We start from the raw sequence: 17616 nt of genomic DNA on the forward strand, positions 1-17616 counted from the left end.
TACACTGTAAGTTTGAGTCACAGTTCAGTAATAATTACTAATAGAAATGTTCTGCAAATGAAGATAAGAAAATAATTGTCTTTAAAATGTTTTCAGTGTAAAAGAGTATTCTTACAGCTTGCATTTCATTCAGTTCTTTCTGATATTTGATCATCTGTTGTGTCAATTTTTCACGTTCAGACTTAAGCTCCATATGTAGCTTTCTGTTTTCCTTCTCTTTCCTTCGCACATCTGTGTCACTACCACGCTTGACAGGTTCTTTTCGATTCATGATCTCTGCCAACTTATTCACAGCCTTAAAAAAAATAAGCATATAATAAATTATGTTAATGTTTTCTCAGCAACTCATCAATTATAAGCTACATAATCCCCAGTAACTCCTTTCCTGTACACAGGGTTTTAAGGAAATATTTTTGGGCTTGGAGAGATATAAAGTGAGTCAAGTGTCTATAGTACAAGCACTAGGACCAGAGTTCAGATCCGTGGCACCCATGTATAAGGCAAGGCATAATAATAAATGCCTCTATCCTCAGTGCTGTGGAGGTAGAGACTCCTTTAAGTTCACTGGTCAGTTAAGTCTTGTCTAATTTATGATTTCTAGATTTGGTGAGAGATCTTGTCTCAAAGATAAGGGGGAGAGGGGCTGGAGACATGGCTCAACGGTTAAAATTCCTTTCTGTTTTTCTAGAAAAGCTGAGTTCAGTTTCTAGTACCGAAGTCCAGTGGAGTACCCAGTACTCCAGCTCCAGTAGAACCAACACCTGCTTCTGGCTTCCATGGGCACAAGTACATAAATGAATGAAAATAAAAATCTTGAAATAAAAAAAGCAAACAATAATAAAGGAAGACACTAGAAGCCAGTATCTGTCCACACAAATACTCAGACACATGAGAACATATACATATATATGACACATGCACACAACATAACATCTTTTGCATAACATCATTATATTTCAAATAATATAGTTTTCATTGATATTCATTCTGTATTCTAATTATTTTTTCATTCTCATGATTTTTGATAGTAGGATCCTTTCCCTACTGAGCTATCTTGCCCACTTTCTCATGATTTCTGAGAATGATAATTTAAAGTATTTACAGGACTATGAATGTAGCTTAGGTAGAATGCTTGCCTAGCATAGGATAGTTCCTAGATGTGTTCCCTACTAAATTACAGGCATAATCTGATATCATTTTCTACTGATTCAACTTTTATTATAAGAGAGATTTAAACAGGCAGATTTTCCTCTTCCTACTCCAAAAAACGTGAATTCTGCATTGGCGCTAAAATGTACCCTCTCCAACAACAGAGAATGGTACTAGCACCCACATATTTATGCTACAAATACAACTAACTGTGGGAGCTAGTAGAGGGGTGTCAATAATCACACATGCCCTTTCAGATCATCTGACTCTTTTCAGGCTATCAGCAAATTAAAAAAAAAGCTGGGAGAGAATGTGGGGCACTTCCACATACATGAAGTTTCTTCTAATTTGACTAAAAAAAAAAAAAAAAAAATCAGAAAATTATTCAAATAACATTGCTTTGAGCATAGCTTCTACCCTGTAGCACTAGAAGTAACAGGTGACAGGAATGTAAACAAAATTCAAAACTGGCTTTCCATTCTGGCGACATACTTGAGTCTTGAGTGTTCTCTCATTCAGCAGCTGCTTCTCAAACTGTGCTTTAATAGCTGCTGCACTGATCTCTTCATCTTTCAACTTTGACAGTTCTGAAATAAACAGAAATATTAAAGTTACAACAATAATTACAGCTACTAGGCATATTCACAATAAGCTTTACTCCCTGCTAATACATACGTTCTTGGGTATCTTTCAGTTTGTTGTTTAATTCTTCTTTCTCGTTTGCAAGATTTGCAACATCACTAGTTAGTGTCCTATTTGTTTCTTCAAGCTAAGAAATAGAAGAAAAAATCTTACATATCAATTTACAGAATTTTAGTTGTGAAATACTAATCCAGCTTGAGACTACTAGATCACTGATCACCTCTGCACCTCCCCTATCACCACACCAGTCTTACCCTTGATAAAAATGCTGTTCCCTTAAAACTTCATATGTATCCCAAAAAGCTAAAAATTTCCCCTTCTTTCAAAAATCTGTACCAGTTTTTTTTTTTCCTTAAATGAGAAAAACACTTAATAAATCAAGAAGAGGGAAAACAAAGGCTTATGTTTCCACTGTGCTAAACAAGTTTTAAAAACCGTAGTATTTCTTTTGGAATATTATTTTAAAATGAAAAGTGAGGAGGTTTTGTTTTGTTTGAGACAGGGTTTCTTTGCTTAGCCCGACCTCAAACTCAATGATCTACCAGCCTCTGCCTCCTAAGTGTTGGGATGAAAGCCGTGCGCCGCCACCACCTGGCTAGTAAAGATGAATTTCTATTGAAAAAGTTGAATCCTTTTTTCTATATTCCTTTCAGATTATATTCCTATCCTTTCTTCCTGAAGTTTTATTTAAAAATTATGTCTAACTTTCCCACTAAATACTGCAAACTTCCATTATAAACAAGTGAAATAATGTATGTGATTTTTAAAATTATGACTCACTTAATATATTAAGGAATTAAACTTGCTAGGCATTGTTGGGCATACCTTTAATCCTAGCACTCAGGAGACAGATGCAGGAGGATGTCTGTAAGTTTAAGACTAATGAACACAGTAAGGCTAAGGCGGACAGGGATAGTGAGAATTAAGATGCTATGAGGGAACAGTGGTGAGTGTTTCTAATTCCAGTACTTGGGAGGATGAAGCAGGAAAGAATTGTAAATTCTGGGCTATCTTAAGATTAAAATAAGGAACAACAAAATGTAATACCCTGTTGATATATAAATATCATTTAGATATACATTTAGATCCAACTTCTATTTACTTCCATTTTCATGTTCAACTTTCCCACCAAATACTTCAAATTTCCATTACACATGAAATAATGTGGTAATACTTAATGTACCTTCCAGTTTGTTTGCTGAGATAGGGTTTCATATAGGCTTACCACTACCTGTGTAACCAAGGGTATCCTTGAATTCCTGACCCCTCTTTTCTTTCACTCCTACATGTTGGGATTATAGGCATGTACTACCATATCTTTTTAATTTTTAAAAATTTGTTGTATATAAGTGTCTTGTCTGAATGTCTTTATAGCATGTATGCAGTACCTTCGGAGGCCACAAAGGAGCATCAGATACTCCGGAACTGCAGTGGAATTGTAAGACAACTATGAGCCACCATGTCGGTGCAGGGAATCAAACCTACTCTGGAAGAGAAGCCAGTGCTCTTAAGCACTGGGCCACATCTCCGCCCTCCACAAACAACTGTTGATCGATGGAAACATGTGAGGGTTTGCTTTTTATAAGAATTATGGGCTATAAGCATTGTGCTAGTTTGTTTAGTAGTTATCATCATGTGGACTTTCGTAGGGTTGTACCATATACTTAAATTTACCAGAAATTGTCATACTACTAACTCTATAAACTTATCAAATTTAATTGAATTTAACTCTCTATTTAAAAAAAAAAAAAAAAAAAAAAAAAAAAAAAGCTATTTTCCTCACATGTAAAATTGCTAGGTTCTTATTTTCAGTTGTGGAAAGGATATGCAGTGGTATCGCAAAGCTATAGCATTCATCTGACCTTTTGTTGGAGAAGAGTTAATTGAAACATCCACTCATGTATCTGAGCTGTCTCTTTTAGACAATTTTCTTCTAAATGGTTTCATCTACTTCATTTGAGTTCCAGGGGACCTGTATGTATTCTAGATACTAATCTATTTAATATTTCAAGTATCTTTTCTTTGTTATTTAGGCTGTCTCTGTCACACATAAATTCTAGGTCTGTCTGGTAGTTTCAAGTTTTTATTTTTCACGTTTGGTTCTTAAACTAGGTACACTTTACCTAACTAGCAAGAATCTAACTTTATTCCTTTCATCCAAAATTCCCATTATCTCAAAAGCATTTATTAGCTATGCCCTCTTCTCTCGCTGGCTTTACATTACTATCTGCATGCAATCAAAGGTCTTGCATATGTACCTCCTCTGTCAACTATCCACCCCCTTATTGTGACATTCAGTAGGTCACCATAAGACTGACCGCTTTCTGTTGGTCTTTCCTCAGAAATGTTTCTTTAGTTAGACTGTTAGAATCTAACAAATTTTTAATTTGTTAAACTTATAACATTTTTTAATCTATAACTGACAGTTCCCAGATGTTTCTGAGATTTTATGACATAGCAATTTAATTACAAACCCAAGACACCAAGAATGTTACTTACAGATGCAATTGTAGAATCCTTTTCAGTAAGTTCTTGTTTATGTCTAGCCATCATCTCTTTGATCTCCAGCTCTTTCATGATCTTCTCTTTTTCCAAATCAGAATATTGTTCCTCAGCAATGGAACGAGCAAGCTGCTCAGAGTCTGCTTTGGTAAGGGTAATCTCCAGCTGGGCAGCCAAAGAGTCTCTGTATTTCAGAGGTATATCAAAAAAAAAAAAACCAAAAAAAAAAAAAAAACCAAAAAAAAAAACAACCAAAAAAAAACAAAAAACAAAAAAAAGCAAAAACAAAAAAAAAAAAAAAAAAAAAAACCAAACAAAAACTTAGGCATATAGTAATAGCACTGAACTCAGGGTATCATGTATTCTAATCACATAGTCTACCTAAACTAAGTCCCAAATCCCTTGGAAATGGGATTTGTTTTGTTTTGTTTTGTTTCGAGACAGGGTTTCTCTGTATAGTCCTGGCTGTCCTGGACTCACTCTGTAGACCAGGCTGGGCTCAAACTCAGAAATCCACCTGCCTCTGCCTCCCAAGTGCTGGGATTAAAGGCATGCGCCACTACTGCCCAGCTTGGAGATGGGATTTTAATGATCTATTTTCATTCATTATGAAGTTAAAACTCTTTTGTCTACTTGACTTTCATCAGATTTTTTTTTTTTTAACTTGGTGGGAAACAGAGCAGGAATTTCTATAAGGGAACTTACCTACAGACAAGAGGTTGGGCCCCATCCTTACCTTTCATCCTGTAAATCCTGCTTCTTCTGCTGCAACTCTTTACAAAGTTTAATCTTCTCTTCATTTTCTTCTTTAAGTTCTCTAACTTGTGTTTTATAGAGGGTCTAAGCAGCAAAACAGAATTGCATGCCCATTATTGTCAGGAATATGACTTTCATTCAAAACCTAGCCAGGCAAAAAGCTCAATACATACATACATACATACATACATACATACATTCTTTTATGTTGACTAATTTTGGGCTCCTGAGAAATCAACAGTTTTGTGGGCTTTCCCATTTTCTACTCATCAATTAATAAACAAACATTTGTATGGTAGATTGCATGCCCTACGTCTAGTCCCCAGCATACTCAACTTCTCAAAGAACCAGCTAATAATTCAACTGAGCATTATAACATACTTGAAGTTAAATGTACACTTAGTAGGGTAAAGAGGTGATAAAAAAAACACTGATCTTTTAAGTTGACAGATCAATGGAACTACTATATAAAAACACTTCATACTGCTGGGAGGTGGGGGCACATCCCTTTAATCTCAGCAACTGGGAGGCAAAGTCAGGTGGATCTCTGAGTTTGAGGCCATCCTGGCCTATGGAACAAGTTCTAGGACAGCCAGGCCTACACAGAGAAACTGTCTTCTCCCAACCCCTAAAAAAAGGGAGGGAAGGAAGGAGGAAGAGAAAGAAGAAAAAAAAGTATTTCATATTTTTACAGTGGTCTTAAAAACTCAACGAAGGTCAATATGGCAATTTTATTCCTTTCATAACAAAAGCATGTACTTGGGCTGAAGAGCACTTACGTTTTCCAGAGGACCAGGGATCAATTCCTAGCACCTACACAGCAGCTCACAACTGTCTGTAACTCTAGTATCCAACACCCTCACATAGACATATATGCAGGCAAAACATCAATACAAATAAAATAAAAATAAATTACTTAAAAACAAAACACATATTCTCCCCAAAAGACTTCACACAGCGGTAATAGCATATGCTTAGAATTATGTCCTAGCAACAATAGCTGATTTCTTGTTTTGAGACAGTGTCTCCCTTTCTGTTGTCCAGACTGTACTCAATGTTGTAGGCGCAAGTCACCTTCCCAACTTAGCCTACATGGTAGTTGCAATTATAGGTACATACCAACAAACCAGTAGGATAAAGGATTCCTGTTAAAGAATCTACAGTTTTTTTGCCCAGCACTTTTTCTTTGATACTTTGTGGTGCTGCATATTGAACTCAGAATCTCCTCCCCAAAACAAGTATTTTACCAGTGAGCTACATCCCAAATCTCTGGCTTTTTTTTTTTTTTTTTTTAAAATGAGTCAAGTAAGACCCCATCCAAATCTGTGTCTGGTGTGGTGGTAAACTATTATAATCCCAGCACTCAGGATGTGGAGGCAGAAAGTTTGCAAATTGGAGGCCAGCCTAGGACAGGCAGTATGGCTGTTTTAAAAACCCAAAACCAAAGCAAGCAAGGACACACAAACAAAAGCTATGCATCTTCCTCTCTTCTGACCAGCAGGGGTACCAGGTATACACATGGTATATGCCTAGACCTAAGATATGAATACACATCAAGTGAAATAAATAACTATTTCAGTTAAAAGACAGCCACTCTCCTAGTTCTACAGGAAGTCCCTTACTGAGAAATATTGCTCTGCTTCAAGTTGGTCTTGCAGTTCCTTCATCTGCCCATCTGCATCCTGCCGCTCTCTGTGAACAAAAAAGTCATTAGTAACTTACATACATTTTAACACAGCCACTTTGCAAAGTAATAATCCCTAAAATCAAGTCATTTTCACACTAGTGCTAAATTTATCATTGCCTTTTAAAGCTCTCATCCCTGACAGCCTGTAATCCCAGCAACTGGGAGGCTGAGGCAGAAGAGACCATGAGTTCAAACCCAGCCTCGAGAATTTCATGAGACCATGCATCAAAAACAAAACCAAGAATCTAAACAACTGCAAGCCAAGTAGTGTGGCAATGTATACCTATAACCCTTGTTTTCTGGAGACTGAGGAAAAAAGATTCGTGGGAGGTTGTGGCCAGTTACAGCCACATTCTGAGACTTTATACACAGCACTGAGAACAGGCTTTTCCTGAGGCTACACGTCACATCATGTCATTAATCCAACAGCTAATGCAATGTGTGTTTGTATTTTCAGTTTTATGGAATTCAAATGTCTCTGGAATTCAAATCTTGTTTGACCCTCCCAAGTATTGCCATTATAAAACTTATCACCAGACCTGGCTTTCATTTTAAGTAAATACCAAATACACACACACACACACACACACACACACACACACACACACACACCAGAAACTCTCCATCAAACTGTCTAAATCAATTAACTTACTTTCGAAGTTCAGCATTTTGCTTTTCCAAGTTCATTTTCATTTCCATAAGATGATTATTTTCTTGTTTTATTTGCTTTTCTGACATTTTTAGGGTGTTAACTTGCTGGGTCTGCATCTTCAGGTCATTTTGCATAAGACAACGCTTCTGAGTTTCCTGCTCTATTTTTAATGTCAAATTTCTAACCTACAAGAAGTAAATTGTAAATTATTTTTATTATTAATTATTAACCTACAAGAAGTAAATTGTAAATTATTTTTATTAATTATTAACCTACAAGAAGTAAATTGTAATTTATTATTAAGTAAATTATTTTTCTCAAGAATGATGCTTTTCTTATTCAACTCACACTAAAATGGATAATATTTTCAAATACAGTCTTTACAGTGTAAGTAACTTAAAAAATTTCAATTATGACTGATTTGCTCTATCACCAAGTCCATTAAAAGCCAAGAGATCCTACAGAATATTACAATATAATGCATTCACCATTAGACCTCCCCAATAAAGCAAATTTATTATTGGCTCACTAATTTTTTACTTAATAGTTCACACTTACATCCTCATTTAGCACGTCTTTCTGCTTCAGTAGCTCATTTAGTTTCTGCTGAGACTGTTTGAGGTCACAATCCAATATAGAACATCTTTTCTCGGCTTCTAGAAGTAGGTTCTCCACTTTCTGCTTTAAAGACCTCTCTTCCAACAGCTTCTTCTCCATTTCTATTACAATAGAAGTAGATACAATTATAAATTGGAACTGCATTTTAATTAAGAGCAAGTGGTACTATCTTACAGTTGTTTCTAACTGAACATTTTTATCACTTTAAATATATTCGAAATATAAATTTTATAGGAATTTCATTTGCAGAGAATAAAATGTATCATACTGTTTATGATATTACATCTATTCTAATGAAAAAAAGATAGAAAATTCTGTCTTTGTGTCTCTGTAAGACACTAACATCTTTCAATAAAACATTCCAGGCAGATTCCATAACTTTCCATTAGTATATTATTATGCAGGTATTGAAAATTATGCTTGAGGAGATAGAAAGATTCTGGAATCAAGCTTTTTGAGCCTAAATCTTGGTTCTGCCACTTACTGATTATTTGAGTAGGTAAGTTACCTTCTCTGTCCTCAATTTCCTTCCATCTAGGATGGTAACAGTGTTTAACCTCCTGAATATGGGAAAAAAGAAAAATACTACCAGATATATGGTAGGCATTAAGTGCTCATTAATGCTCAGTGTTTTTTGGGTTTTTTTGTTTGTTTGTTTGTGGTGTGGTTTTTTAAATATTTATTTATTTTATGCATGTGAGTACACTGTCACTCCCTTCATATACACCAGAAGAAGGCATCAGATAATATTGTAGAAGGTTTTATGGTTGCTGGGAATTGAACTCAGGACCTCTGGAAGGTCAGTGCTCTTAACAGCTGAGCCATCTCTCCAGGGCTGTTGCTTCCTTTTTTAAGAATTAGAAAATGGTAAAGAAAATGGAAAATACTAGGTTACTCGGACTGTGGTAATCTTTGCTTTTTTCGGTTATACTTCTCTTCATTTTTCTAAATAATTTGCAATAAACCTAACTTGTCAATCAGAAAAATAACCCTTTAAAAGCATTTTTCATCTTAAGGTGATCAGCAAAATGTATTCCTAAGCAAGTAAGTTCAATCTTAAATGTAAATTTTAGTTAATTGATTAGTATTTCAGTTCTTATCTAAGTAGGATTCCTCTACTCTCTTATACCTAATCTTTAACATCCAACTATCATTTACAAAAAGTTTCATTAGGTGAAAATTAAATTCATGATTTTTCAGGGCTTTTCTTAAATTTTATTTTTTTAAAGTGTACATCTCTTTACATGTGTGTGGAGGGGCCTAAAGTTGATGTCAGATACTTGTCTTGTTTACCCTCCAGTTTATATAACGAGGCAAGGTCTCTGGGTGAATGTGGAACCCACTAGTTTGGGTTGTCTAGCTAATGAGCTGCCCCAGGGATTTCCTCTCTCTGTCTCCTGAGCACTGGGTATAAGGTGGCTGTCATGCCTGCCTGGCTTTTACACAGGCTCATCCATACACAGCAAAAACTATCCATCAAACCATTTCCCTGGAGAGAACTGCAAATACTTAATGAAGAGTCTTTTAAAATGTACACAAATAAATCAATTATTCTCTACATGCTACTAAGTATATAGTATTTCTAATTATTTTATATGTACAATTAAACTTGATTTCACAACCTAACGTCACAGTCATTATCTCTTTATAGAGAACAATATATTAACAAAGTTTAAGCCACAGACAAGGTCATACTGGCAATAATTACTTGTTCAAGTCATGTTCTTAATCTACTGAGGTGATAGCATGCAGTACAAAGAGCAAGTTTTAGATCCACCTTGAATGACATCTATAGTATTTAAGTGTTATGTGCTTATGTGTAAAATATTAGAAAGTCATCACATATCATGTATTAGTGTTCCAACTAACCACTGGAAACAATGAAAGTTATATTACATTCAATTGTTTCATTTTTGTAAGTCTGGAAAATAATCAATAAGTAAATGCATTCACTTATTCAATAAAGAAATAAAAATATTTGCTGGGTGGTGGTAGCACAAGCCTTTAATCCCAGCACTGGGGAGGCAGAGACAGATCTCTTGAGTTTAAGGCCAGCCTGATCTACAGAGAGATTTCCAGGATGATCAGGCTACACAGAGAAACCCTGTCTTAAAAAACAAAACAAAGATTTCATTTTAAAAAAATTATGTAATATTGGTACAGAGACTATAAAGAAGCACTGGAACCTTACTGAGGCAGACATATTCTACAGCTTGCTTTGGTGGCAGCTGTATGAGTGTAACACAAATATCAAAACTATTTATACTTTACTGCAAATAAATTATATCTCAAAAACAATTTAACTCTCTTCTAGACCATAGACAAGGAAATATACAGTTCATCAGCTTAATCTCTTCAGACTATACTTTGTAAATAAAGTGCCTGTTTCACTTCTCTTTTGTTTTGTTTTGAGACAGGTCTTGCTGTGTAGCCCCAGCTGAAATCTACCTGCCTCTGCCTCTTGAGTGCTGGTACTGAAATTACATGCTACTGTTCATGCCTTGTTTCATTTCTTATCATCCTGAATTAGTGCTTTAAACTAAACTGGTTGTAATAAGAAAAGCTAAATGTTGATTGTACTTAAAGACTAAAAGTCTTTCTTGCTAAGCTATTCATAATATTATGCCTCACTCAATAAGAAGTAAAATTTCTGTTCCAGTGTTTTAACACATGTACATAAAAATTTTCAAGTACTGATCATTTCTGTGATTCCAAATCTGAAGTTAACTTTGGAATCTACTAGTATAATATGACTTTAATAAAACCCAACTGGCATCTTTAGTATGTCAGTCCAAAATACTCAACGAGCTACTTCTGAGTCTAGCTGGACTAGCTACTATGTAAGTCCCTGTCTTAGATAACTATTAATAACTTTCTAACACAGCTGGTGATGGTGAAATGTCACACTAGAGTAAATATATGTCAAAGGACATAGCTCCCCAAAAATCAGTAGATAGAGAGGGTCACAGTGCACACCTTTTACCACCAATACCATTAAAACATTCTTTCAAACCTAAAAATATGGTAGAATAATTTGGTATTTAGAAATTGTTGTAATGGATCAAAGGTTAAAAAAAGATATACAAAACTTTCCTAATAATTCTCTTCCTTTCAGTTCCCAATACTTGCTAATATATTTTGCAAAATCAAAGACTGACTAGATTCTTGGAAAATGTTCTTGGAATACCCCTCACAATGCATACCTTTCATGGCTTCTGATTTAGCTTCTTCAATGGATTCATAGATCTTATTTTTATCTGCTAGCCGTGCTTTTGTGGTCTTGTGTTCAGCTTCTTCTTGTTCTAAACTCTGCTGTATAACTTTCAGTTGATATGTCATATCTATTTCCATGTTGCTCTTTTCCTATGAGACATTTCCAAAACTATTAACAGAATTTTAAAACCTTTTAAAACTACTTTTAAATAGTCTACTATGAATGTTCAGCACTTTCCTTTCCTTCTTCATCTGCGCTTCTTGTAACAGAAACCAATGGACTCTACCAGCCATTCACACTGTTGTTTTGGGATCTGAATTGAGCCTGTTTCATTTCAGTTACATGACCAGAGTGCTATTCCCAGCACTTCTCAGCCTTTCCCACTGTTTCTCTAACTACACCCGACACTATCCACTGATGCAGTCTGTCTGACACTGCATCCCTGCTCTCACCTTCTGCCACCTCTCAAGTTTCCCCAGCTGCCTCCAGTTTTACCATTTTTAAAAATTATTTTATTTTAAATGTGTGTGTGTATGTTGTTCCTCTGTACATGTATATGTATGTATACCATATATGTGCCTGGTACATATATAAGTCAGAAGAGGGTGACAGATCCCCTGGAACTGATGTTAAAGGTGGTTGTAAGTCACCTTGTGACTGCTGGGAATCAAACCTGGGTCTCCTGCAAGAAGAACAAATGCTCTTAACTACTGGGCCATCTCTCTAGCTGCAGGATGATGATATTCTTTATTTCTCAAAATTTAAAAATGTAGCTAATGGCCATTACTTGGGAGGCAAAGGCAGGCAAGACCTCTGAAAATTTGAGGCCAGCCTTGCATACATAGTGAGACTCTGCCTCAAACAAAAAGTAATGTTTTTAATCTATCTACATTAAACAACAACAACAACAAAAAAGCCGGGTAGTGGTGGTGGCGCACGTCTTTAATCCCAGCACTTGGGAGGCAGAGGCAGGCGGATTTCTGAGTTCGAGCCAGCCTGGTCTACAGAGTGAGTTTCAGGACAGCCAGGGCTATACAGAGAAACCCTGTCTCAAAAAAACAAAACAACAACAACAAACAAACAAACAAACAAAACCCCCAACAACAACAACAAAAAAAAACCCTCAAGGTGTCCTACTGCCCAAATAGTAGGTATTTTTCTGTGAGGCTGGGGATTGAACTCAGGGTTTTGGATATACTAAACATGCACTCTACCACTAAGCTACATGGCTAACCAAACACACTGTAATTTAAAAATCTTGGATAACAGAAGTCAGTCCATTTTCTACATGTGCCCCAGCATTTGCAACACAGACCATATGGCCAACAAGCCTGGAATATTCATTATCTGACCTTTAAAGGGTTAGTTTGCTGACCAACACACCATACTCCAAAATACTGACTGAATAAGCAAACCAACCACTGCTGTTCTCTATCCTCAGTTTTGTTCAAGTGGAATCCTCCAGCTAGAGTGTGCCTCTTTTCCATCCCACCTCTCTGATCAATCATGTCAAAGGCTCATTTTCTACACCTGCAAGGCATACTGTGTCCAAACAGCTAGCATTTTGTATGCATACAATGCAATAAAATTACCTAGGGCTTTATTATTACTTTTTTGTAAAGCCAGAAACTCACCAGGTAGCCCCCAGCTAGCCTTGAATTCAGAGATGCACCTGCCTGTCTCGAGAACTGGAATCAAAAGTTTGTGTCACTATGGACACCTACCAGACTGTGATATTATCAAAAGCCACACTGCATGCTGACATTTCTACTACAGAAAACACTAAATATTCACATCAATTAATAAACAAATGAAAATAAATCATTAATTAGAAATAATCCCTAACTCTATAATACTTTAAAAAAAAAAAAAAAACCCTCTGGCTGGGCAGTGGTGGTGCACGCCTTTAATCCCAGCACTTGGGAGGCAGAGGCAGGCAGATTTCTGAGTTCAAAGCCCGTCTGGTCTACAGAGTGAGTTCCAGGACAGCCAGGGCTACACAGAGAAACCCTGTCTCGAAAAACAAACAAACACCTCTGAATGTCACAAGAAATATTTTAATTTTGTATTTCATTAATTTTTAAGATATCCAAGTCAAAATTTGAATTTTTCTACATTGTATAAAATTCTCAAAAAAAATAAATATATATATTAAAGTCTGAATTTCTTCTGGGTCTCAAAGAAAACATCATCATTACATACACTGAATCCCTTCCTTCATGTAGTCCAATATACCAAGGGCTGCCTATATGGAATTAGTTATAGTCCTTGTTTGCACAGTCAAGTCCAAATACAAAAGAGTTCATGTAATATGGAAATACTCTACCTAGTAAATAGTTATTTAATTGTCCTCTGATTTTGGTCACTTCTCTCGTCTAAAATCGCACTGCTTTCTTTTTACACACAAAGTGCAGCATGCCATGCATACCTTTTCTAAGTCAGTAAGCTTCTCCTGCAACTGTCTCTTCTCCAGCTCTACTTTTGCAAGTAAGGCTTTGCCAGTCTTCAAATCTTCTTCCAACCCAGATATTCTACCTAAATATTAAAGCATTGTTTAAAACAACATACTCAAAATGCATTCAATTAAAAATTATCTATCTTATATTTTAAAGTTGTTATTTGTAAGCAAGAGTTTTATAACCTGTCAGAATAGGACTTTAAATTTAATTTAGCTAGAACTCAACTGACAACCTAAATCCAAATGACAGTATTTGAAAATACATCTTTTGTTCACAAATTTTATGAATATACTTGTAATGTTCTAATTTTATTTTTTATTTTAATTATGTGTCTGTGTGTTTGTGTGAGAGGGCGGGTTGATGCATGTGAGTGCAGTGTCAAAAGTTCCTGAAGTTGGAGTTACAGCTAATTGTGGGCCTCCTGGTGGAAATGCTAAGAACTGAACTTCTTAGCAATATGTGCTCTCAAACAGCTCAACAGTCTCTCCTAACCACAAAAAAAAAAAAACAAACAAAAAAAAACAAACAAAAAAACAAACAAACAAACAAAAAAAAAAAACCCAGTTTAATCAATCACTGTTTTTTATACCTTGTAAATCATTAATTATCTCTGATCCATGGGTCCGGTCCCTTCTTTCAGATTCTAGAGCTGACTGAAGATTGATAAATTCCTTTTCAAGTTTTAACTTGGCAGTCTCAAGCAGGCAGTTTTTATCTTGTAGATCTCTATTGTTAGATTCCAGCTGCTGAATCTGTTTGGAACTTTCTGCCTGGGTTTTTCTTAACCGTGCTGCAGTATCAGACTCTGTTCTCAGCAAAGCATTAGCTTCATCCAGCTGTTATCCAATTCAAAAGCAAACAAATAATTGCTGATATAATATAATGAAAATACATCAACTTATTGTCTTGTTACAAGCTACTTAAATAAGAAACTCAAAGTATTTCCCCAGGCATCATCTCCTTAAGTATTAGAGCTAAAGGCTTGCAGCACACACACTGACAGACGTGGATAAACTTAGCACTTTCCACATAGACCAACCTACTTGTTTCTGGAGCTGATTGACCTTCTCAGTAGATATCTGAGAGTTCTGGTTCCTTTTCTTCAGATCTTCAAGTTGATCTTTTAAGCTGTTAACTATAAAACAAAACATTTTAGCTACAAACTTCGATATAGCACATATGTTCAATATTTTTCTTCTTAAACAATTTACATCACAAACCATCATTTTCCAAATTCCGTTTCTTGTCAGCTTCATGATCAGCTTTCCGTTGATATTCTGCATTTTTGTGCTGAAGAAGGGCCTTTTCTCTTTCCAGCTGTCTTAATGTCGATTCCACATTTTTCCTTAAGGTAATCTGAAATAACCCTTAACATTATTATCAAAAGGAAATATGCAGAGAAATCAATCAAAATGTGTCAGTAATCTCAAACACACGAAAGAAGAGACCTAAAAGGCCATCATTGTTTTGTTAAAATTATAATGTTCTCCATATTTGCAAATTTAATTTATTATATTAACAGTCAAGCTTTCTGGAACTTTCTATCACTAACAAACCATCACTATTTAATCGCATGGACCTAAAATGTTACTAATATCAAATGTTTTATAAAAAGAATTGCTTCGGGCTGGAGAGATGGCTCAGCCGTTAAAGGCTAGGCTCACAACCAAAAGAATTACTTCTTTTTAAAGCATAGCAGCCATTTTTATTATCATACAAAAGCAAGGTTTTTTTTTTTTTGTTTTGTTTTTTAAAATTAACTTTTAAGTTAGCATACAAAGTAAAGGTTTCATTATGGCATTTTTTCAGAGATATATACCATCATACTTTTTTTTTTTTTAAATCTTGAAATATCTACACATACTAAATTAACTCAAACTGATAAAACAAGCCTAGGTAACAGAACTCACCTTATAGTAATTTCCAATTTGTTCATCTATGACACAGATAGGTTTTACCAATATGTATTGCATGATACTCTGAGAACTTTATACCTAAGTGGGTATCAAAGATTTTTACTAACAAAAGTGTTAATAAAGTATAGAAATTTTTACCTCTTCTTCTAGCTCCTTTGCTGTTTTCTCTAGGCGAGTATTAATAGATCTAAAGAATTTTAGAAAAAAACAGTAAATAAAATACTAATTTATAATAAAGCAAAGTCTATTAATTGAGAAAGTACTGTATGTAAGCTTCAGTTTTAAAATCCACTGCCCAACAGCATACTTGCACTTCTGTTCCAGCTCCTCCTTGGCTTGCACCTCACTGCTAAGGTGTTCTTCTAGTGCATATAATTTTTTCTGAATCTGTCAAAAAAATAAGAAATTGTAAGTTTTAGTTACAAAGGTGAAAAGCTTCAAGAAAACACAGATACTATTCTGCTGTTCCCACCTACTAGACCCCTCTATAAGAATATAGGATTTGTACCTGCTTACTGTGATTTTGACTCAAAGGGAAAGCTCCCTCACCTCCTGCTCTCTTATTCACAGTACATGTACAGATATAAACACATTTATAGGCATAAACTCTTTTGTGATTCCCTACAGTACTATGAAGCAGGGTTAATTGAATCTGGAGTAAATGATAGCTAATTACATTTCAAATCCTCTTCCTTAGTTTTTAAAGCAAGTTAAACTGATTTAAAAAAAGACTATTTAAATAATAATAATACATTATTTAAAATATTCCTTTTTTGAAAAATTTACTATTATTATCTTTTAAATGTATGTATATACCTGCATGAATTTACAAGTGTTGTACAGAAACAAAATACATAAGACAGTGTCTTCTAGGTGAGGTGTCACATGCCATTAAAGCACTCAGGAGGCAAAGGAAGGAGGATCTCTCTGGGAAATCAAAGCCAGCCTGCTCTACATAGTGAGTTCCAGTCCTCATAAGAATAACAGTAACACCAACAACAATAGTAGTAGTGTTATATCTATTTGAATAACTGAAATTCAAAAGGATGAATATGAATACTCTCAGGCCAAAGCAGCAATGACACCAAAGCCAAAGTTCTAATGAATATGCTTCTAAATATTAAATTTAATACTAAATTCATCTTAAAAACAACTCTTCTATTATCCCCAAACAAGTATAGGCTAAGAGCTATTGAGATGCCTCAGCTAGTAAGATGCTCCTGCGCAAGCACGAGGAACTAAGTAACACACATATAAAAGTCAGGGTTTTAAATCTCCAGCATTAGAGAGGTAGGGCAGGTCGAGGTCAAGCTGGACTCGATGGTAAGCTCCCAGGTCAGCTAAGCCTACCAAGAGAGTCATTTCCAAAACAAAGCAAAACACCAACCAACCAACTAAAACAAAACAACAAAATCAAGGCATGTAGTTTGAATCTCTAACTCCAGTGCTCTAGCGCTGAGGGAGGGGAAGTTTGGTGAAAAATGTGGCAGAGACAGGCAGATCCCTGGGGCTTGCTGGTCATTCAATCTGACTTTATCTTTTGAGTTCCAGGTACAATTCAGACACTTTCTCCAAAAAGGAAAAAAAAAAAAAAAAAAAAAAAAAAACAAACAAACCAGGAGGGGGTAGTGGTGAGTGCTCCTGAAAATGCTGACCACTAGCCTCCATAAACCTGTGTGTATATATAAACATATCCAAGCATGTTCACACACACTAAGCATTTAAGTAAATAGAGTCAATTATCTTTATCCCCTTCTAGACAGTATTTTTTTAAGAAGCTACAGGCTAATGAGCTAGTCAGGGTAAGTACTTTGGTTGTTTGGTTGCTGTAATACTTTCAACATACTGTTACATGTTCTTGATAAACAAAAACAAAATATTAAATAACTCATATTTTAAACAACAAACTCATAAGAAAAATAACAAATGGGTACTTGGTAGGAAAAAGGATGGGAAGTCTCTTGGGTAGGTGCAGCACTCCAAATAGGAAGCAGACTATGACTAGATTAAAACATGACTTT

General features: G+C 35.3%; 2 protein-coding genes across 6 annotated transcripts in view; one reads left to right on the forward strand and one right to left on the reverse strand.

Moving 5' to 3' along the window:
* The window catches only part of Slc66a3 (solute carrier family 66 member 3), a 30165-nt gene extending 26598 nt beyond the window's left edge, over positions 1 to 3567 (forward strand). For both annotated transcript variants that reach the window (XM_076942094.1, XM_076942095.1), the window contains one exon: positions 3166 to 3567. In XM_076942094.1, coding sequence (XP_076798209.1) covers positions 3166 to 3233 — 68 coding nt within the window. In that variant the 3' untranslated portion in view covers positions 3234 to 3567. The remainder of the gene's footprint in view (positions 1 to 3165) is intronic.
* Rock2 (Rho associated coiled-coil containing protein kinase 2) overlaps positions 1 to 17616 on the reverse strand; it is a 95803-nt gene that overhangs the window by 14053 nt on the left and 64134 nt on the right. For all 4 annotated transcript variants that reach the window (XM_076942090.1, XM_076942092.1, XM_076942089.1 and 1 more), the window contains 15 exons: positions 15903 to 15982; positions 15734 to 15782; positions 14900 to 15035; positions 14723 to 14814; positions 14269 to 14515; positions 13649 to 13755; positions 11210 to 11369; positions 7947 to 8107; positions 7389 to 7573; positions 6672 to 6741; positions 5030 to 5133; positions 4291 to 4477; positions 1825 to 1918; positions 1642 to 1736; positions 116 to 295 (listed from right to left, as the gene is read on the reverse strand). In XM_076942090.1, the coding sequence (XP_076798205.1) occupies positions 116 to 295; positions 1642 to 1736; positions 1825 to 1918; positions 4291 to 4477; positions 5030 to 5133; positions 6672 to 6741; positions 7389 to 7573; positions 7947 to 8107; positions 11210 to 11369; positions 13649 to 13755; positions 14269 to 14515; positions 14723 to 14814; positions 14900 to 15035; positions 15734 to 15782; positions 15903 to 15982 (1947 nt within the window). The remainder of the gene's footprint in view (positions 1 to 115; positions 296 to 1641; positions 1737 to 1824; positions 1919 to 4290; positions 4478 to 5029; positions 5134 to 6671; positions 6742 to 7388; positions 7574 to 7946; positions 8108 to 11209; positions 11370 to 13648; positions 13756 to 14268; positions 14516 to 14722; positions 14815 to 14899; positions 15036 to 15733; positions 15783 to 15902; positions 15983 to 17616) is intronic.

The sequence above is a fragment of the Arvicanthis niloticus genome, chromosome 11 (genome assembly GCF_011762505.2).
Source record: "Arvicanthis niloticus isolate mArvNil1 chromosome 11, mArvNil1.pat.X, whole genome shotgun sequence".
Taxonomy (NCBI): Eukaryota; Metazoa; Chordata; class Mammalia; order Rodentia; family Muridae; genus Arvicanthis; species Arvicanthis niloticus.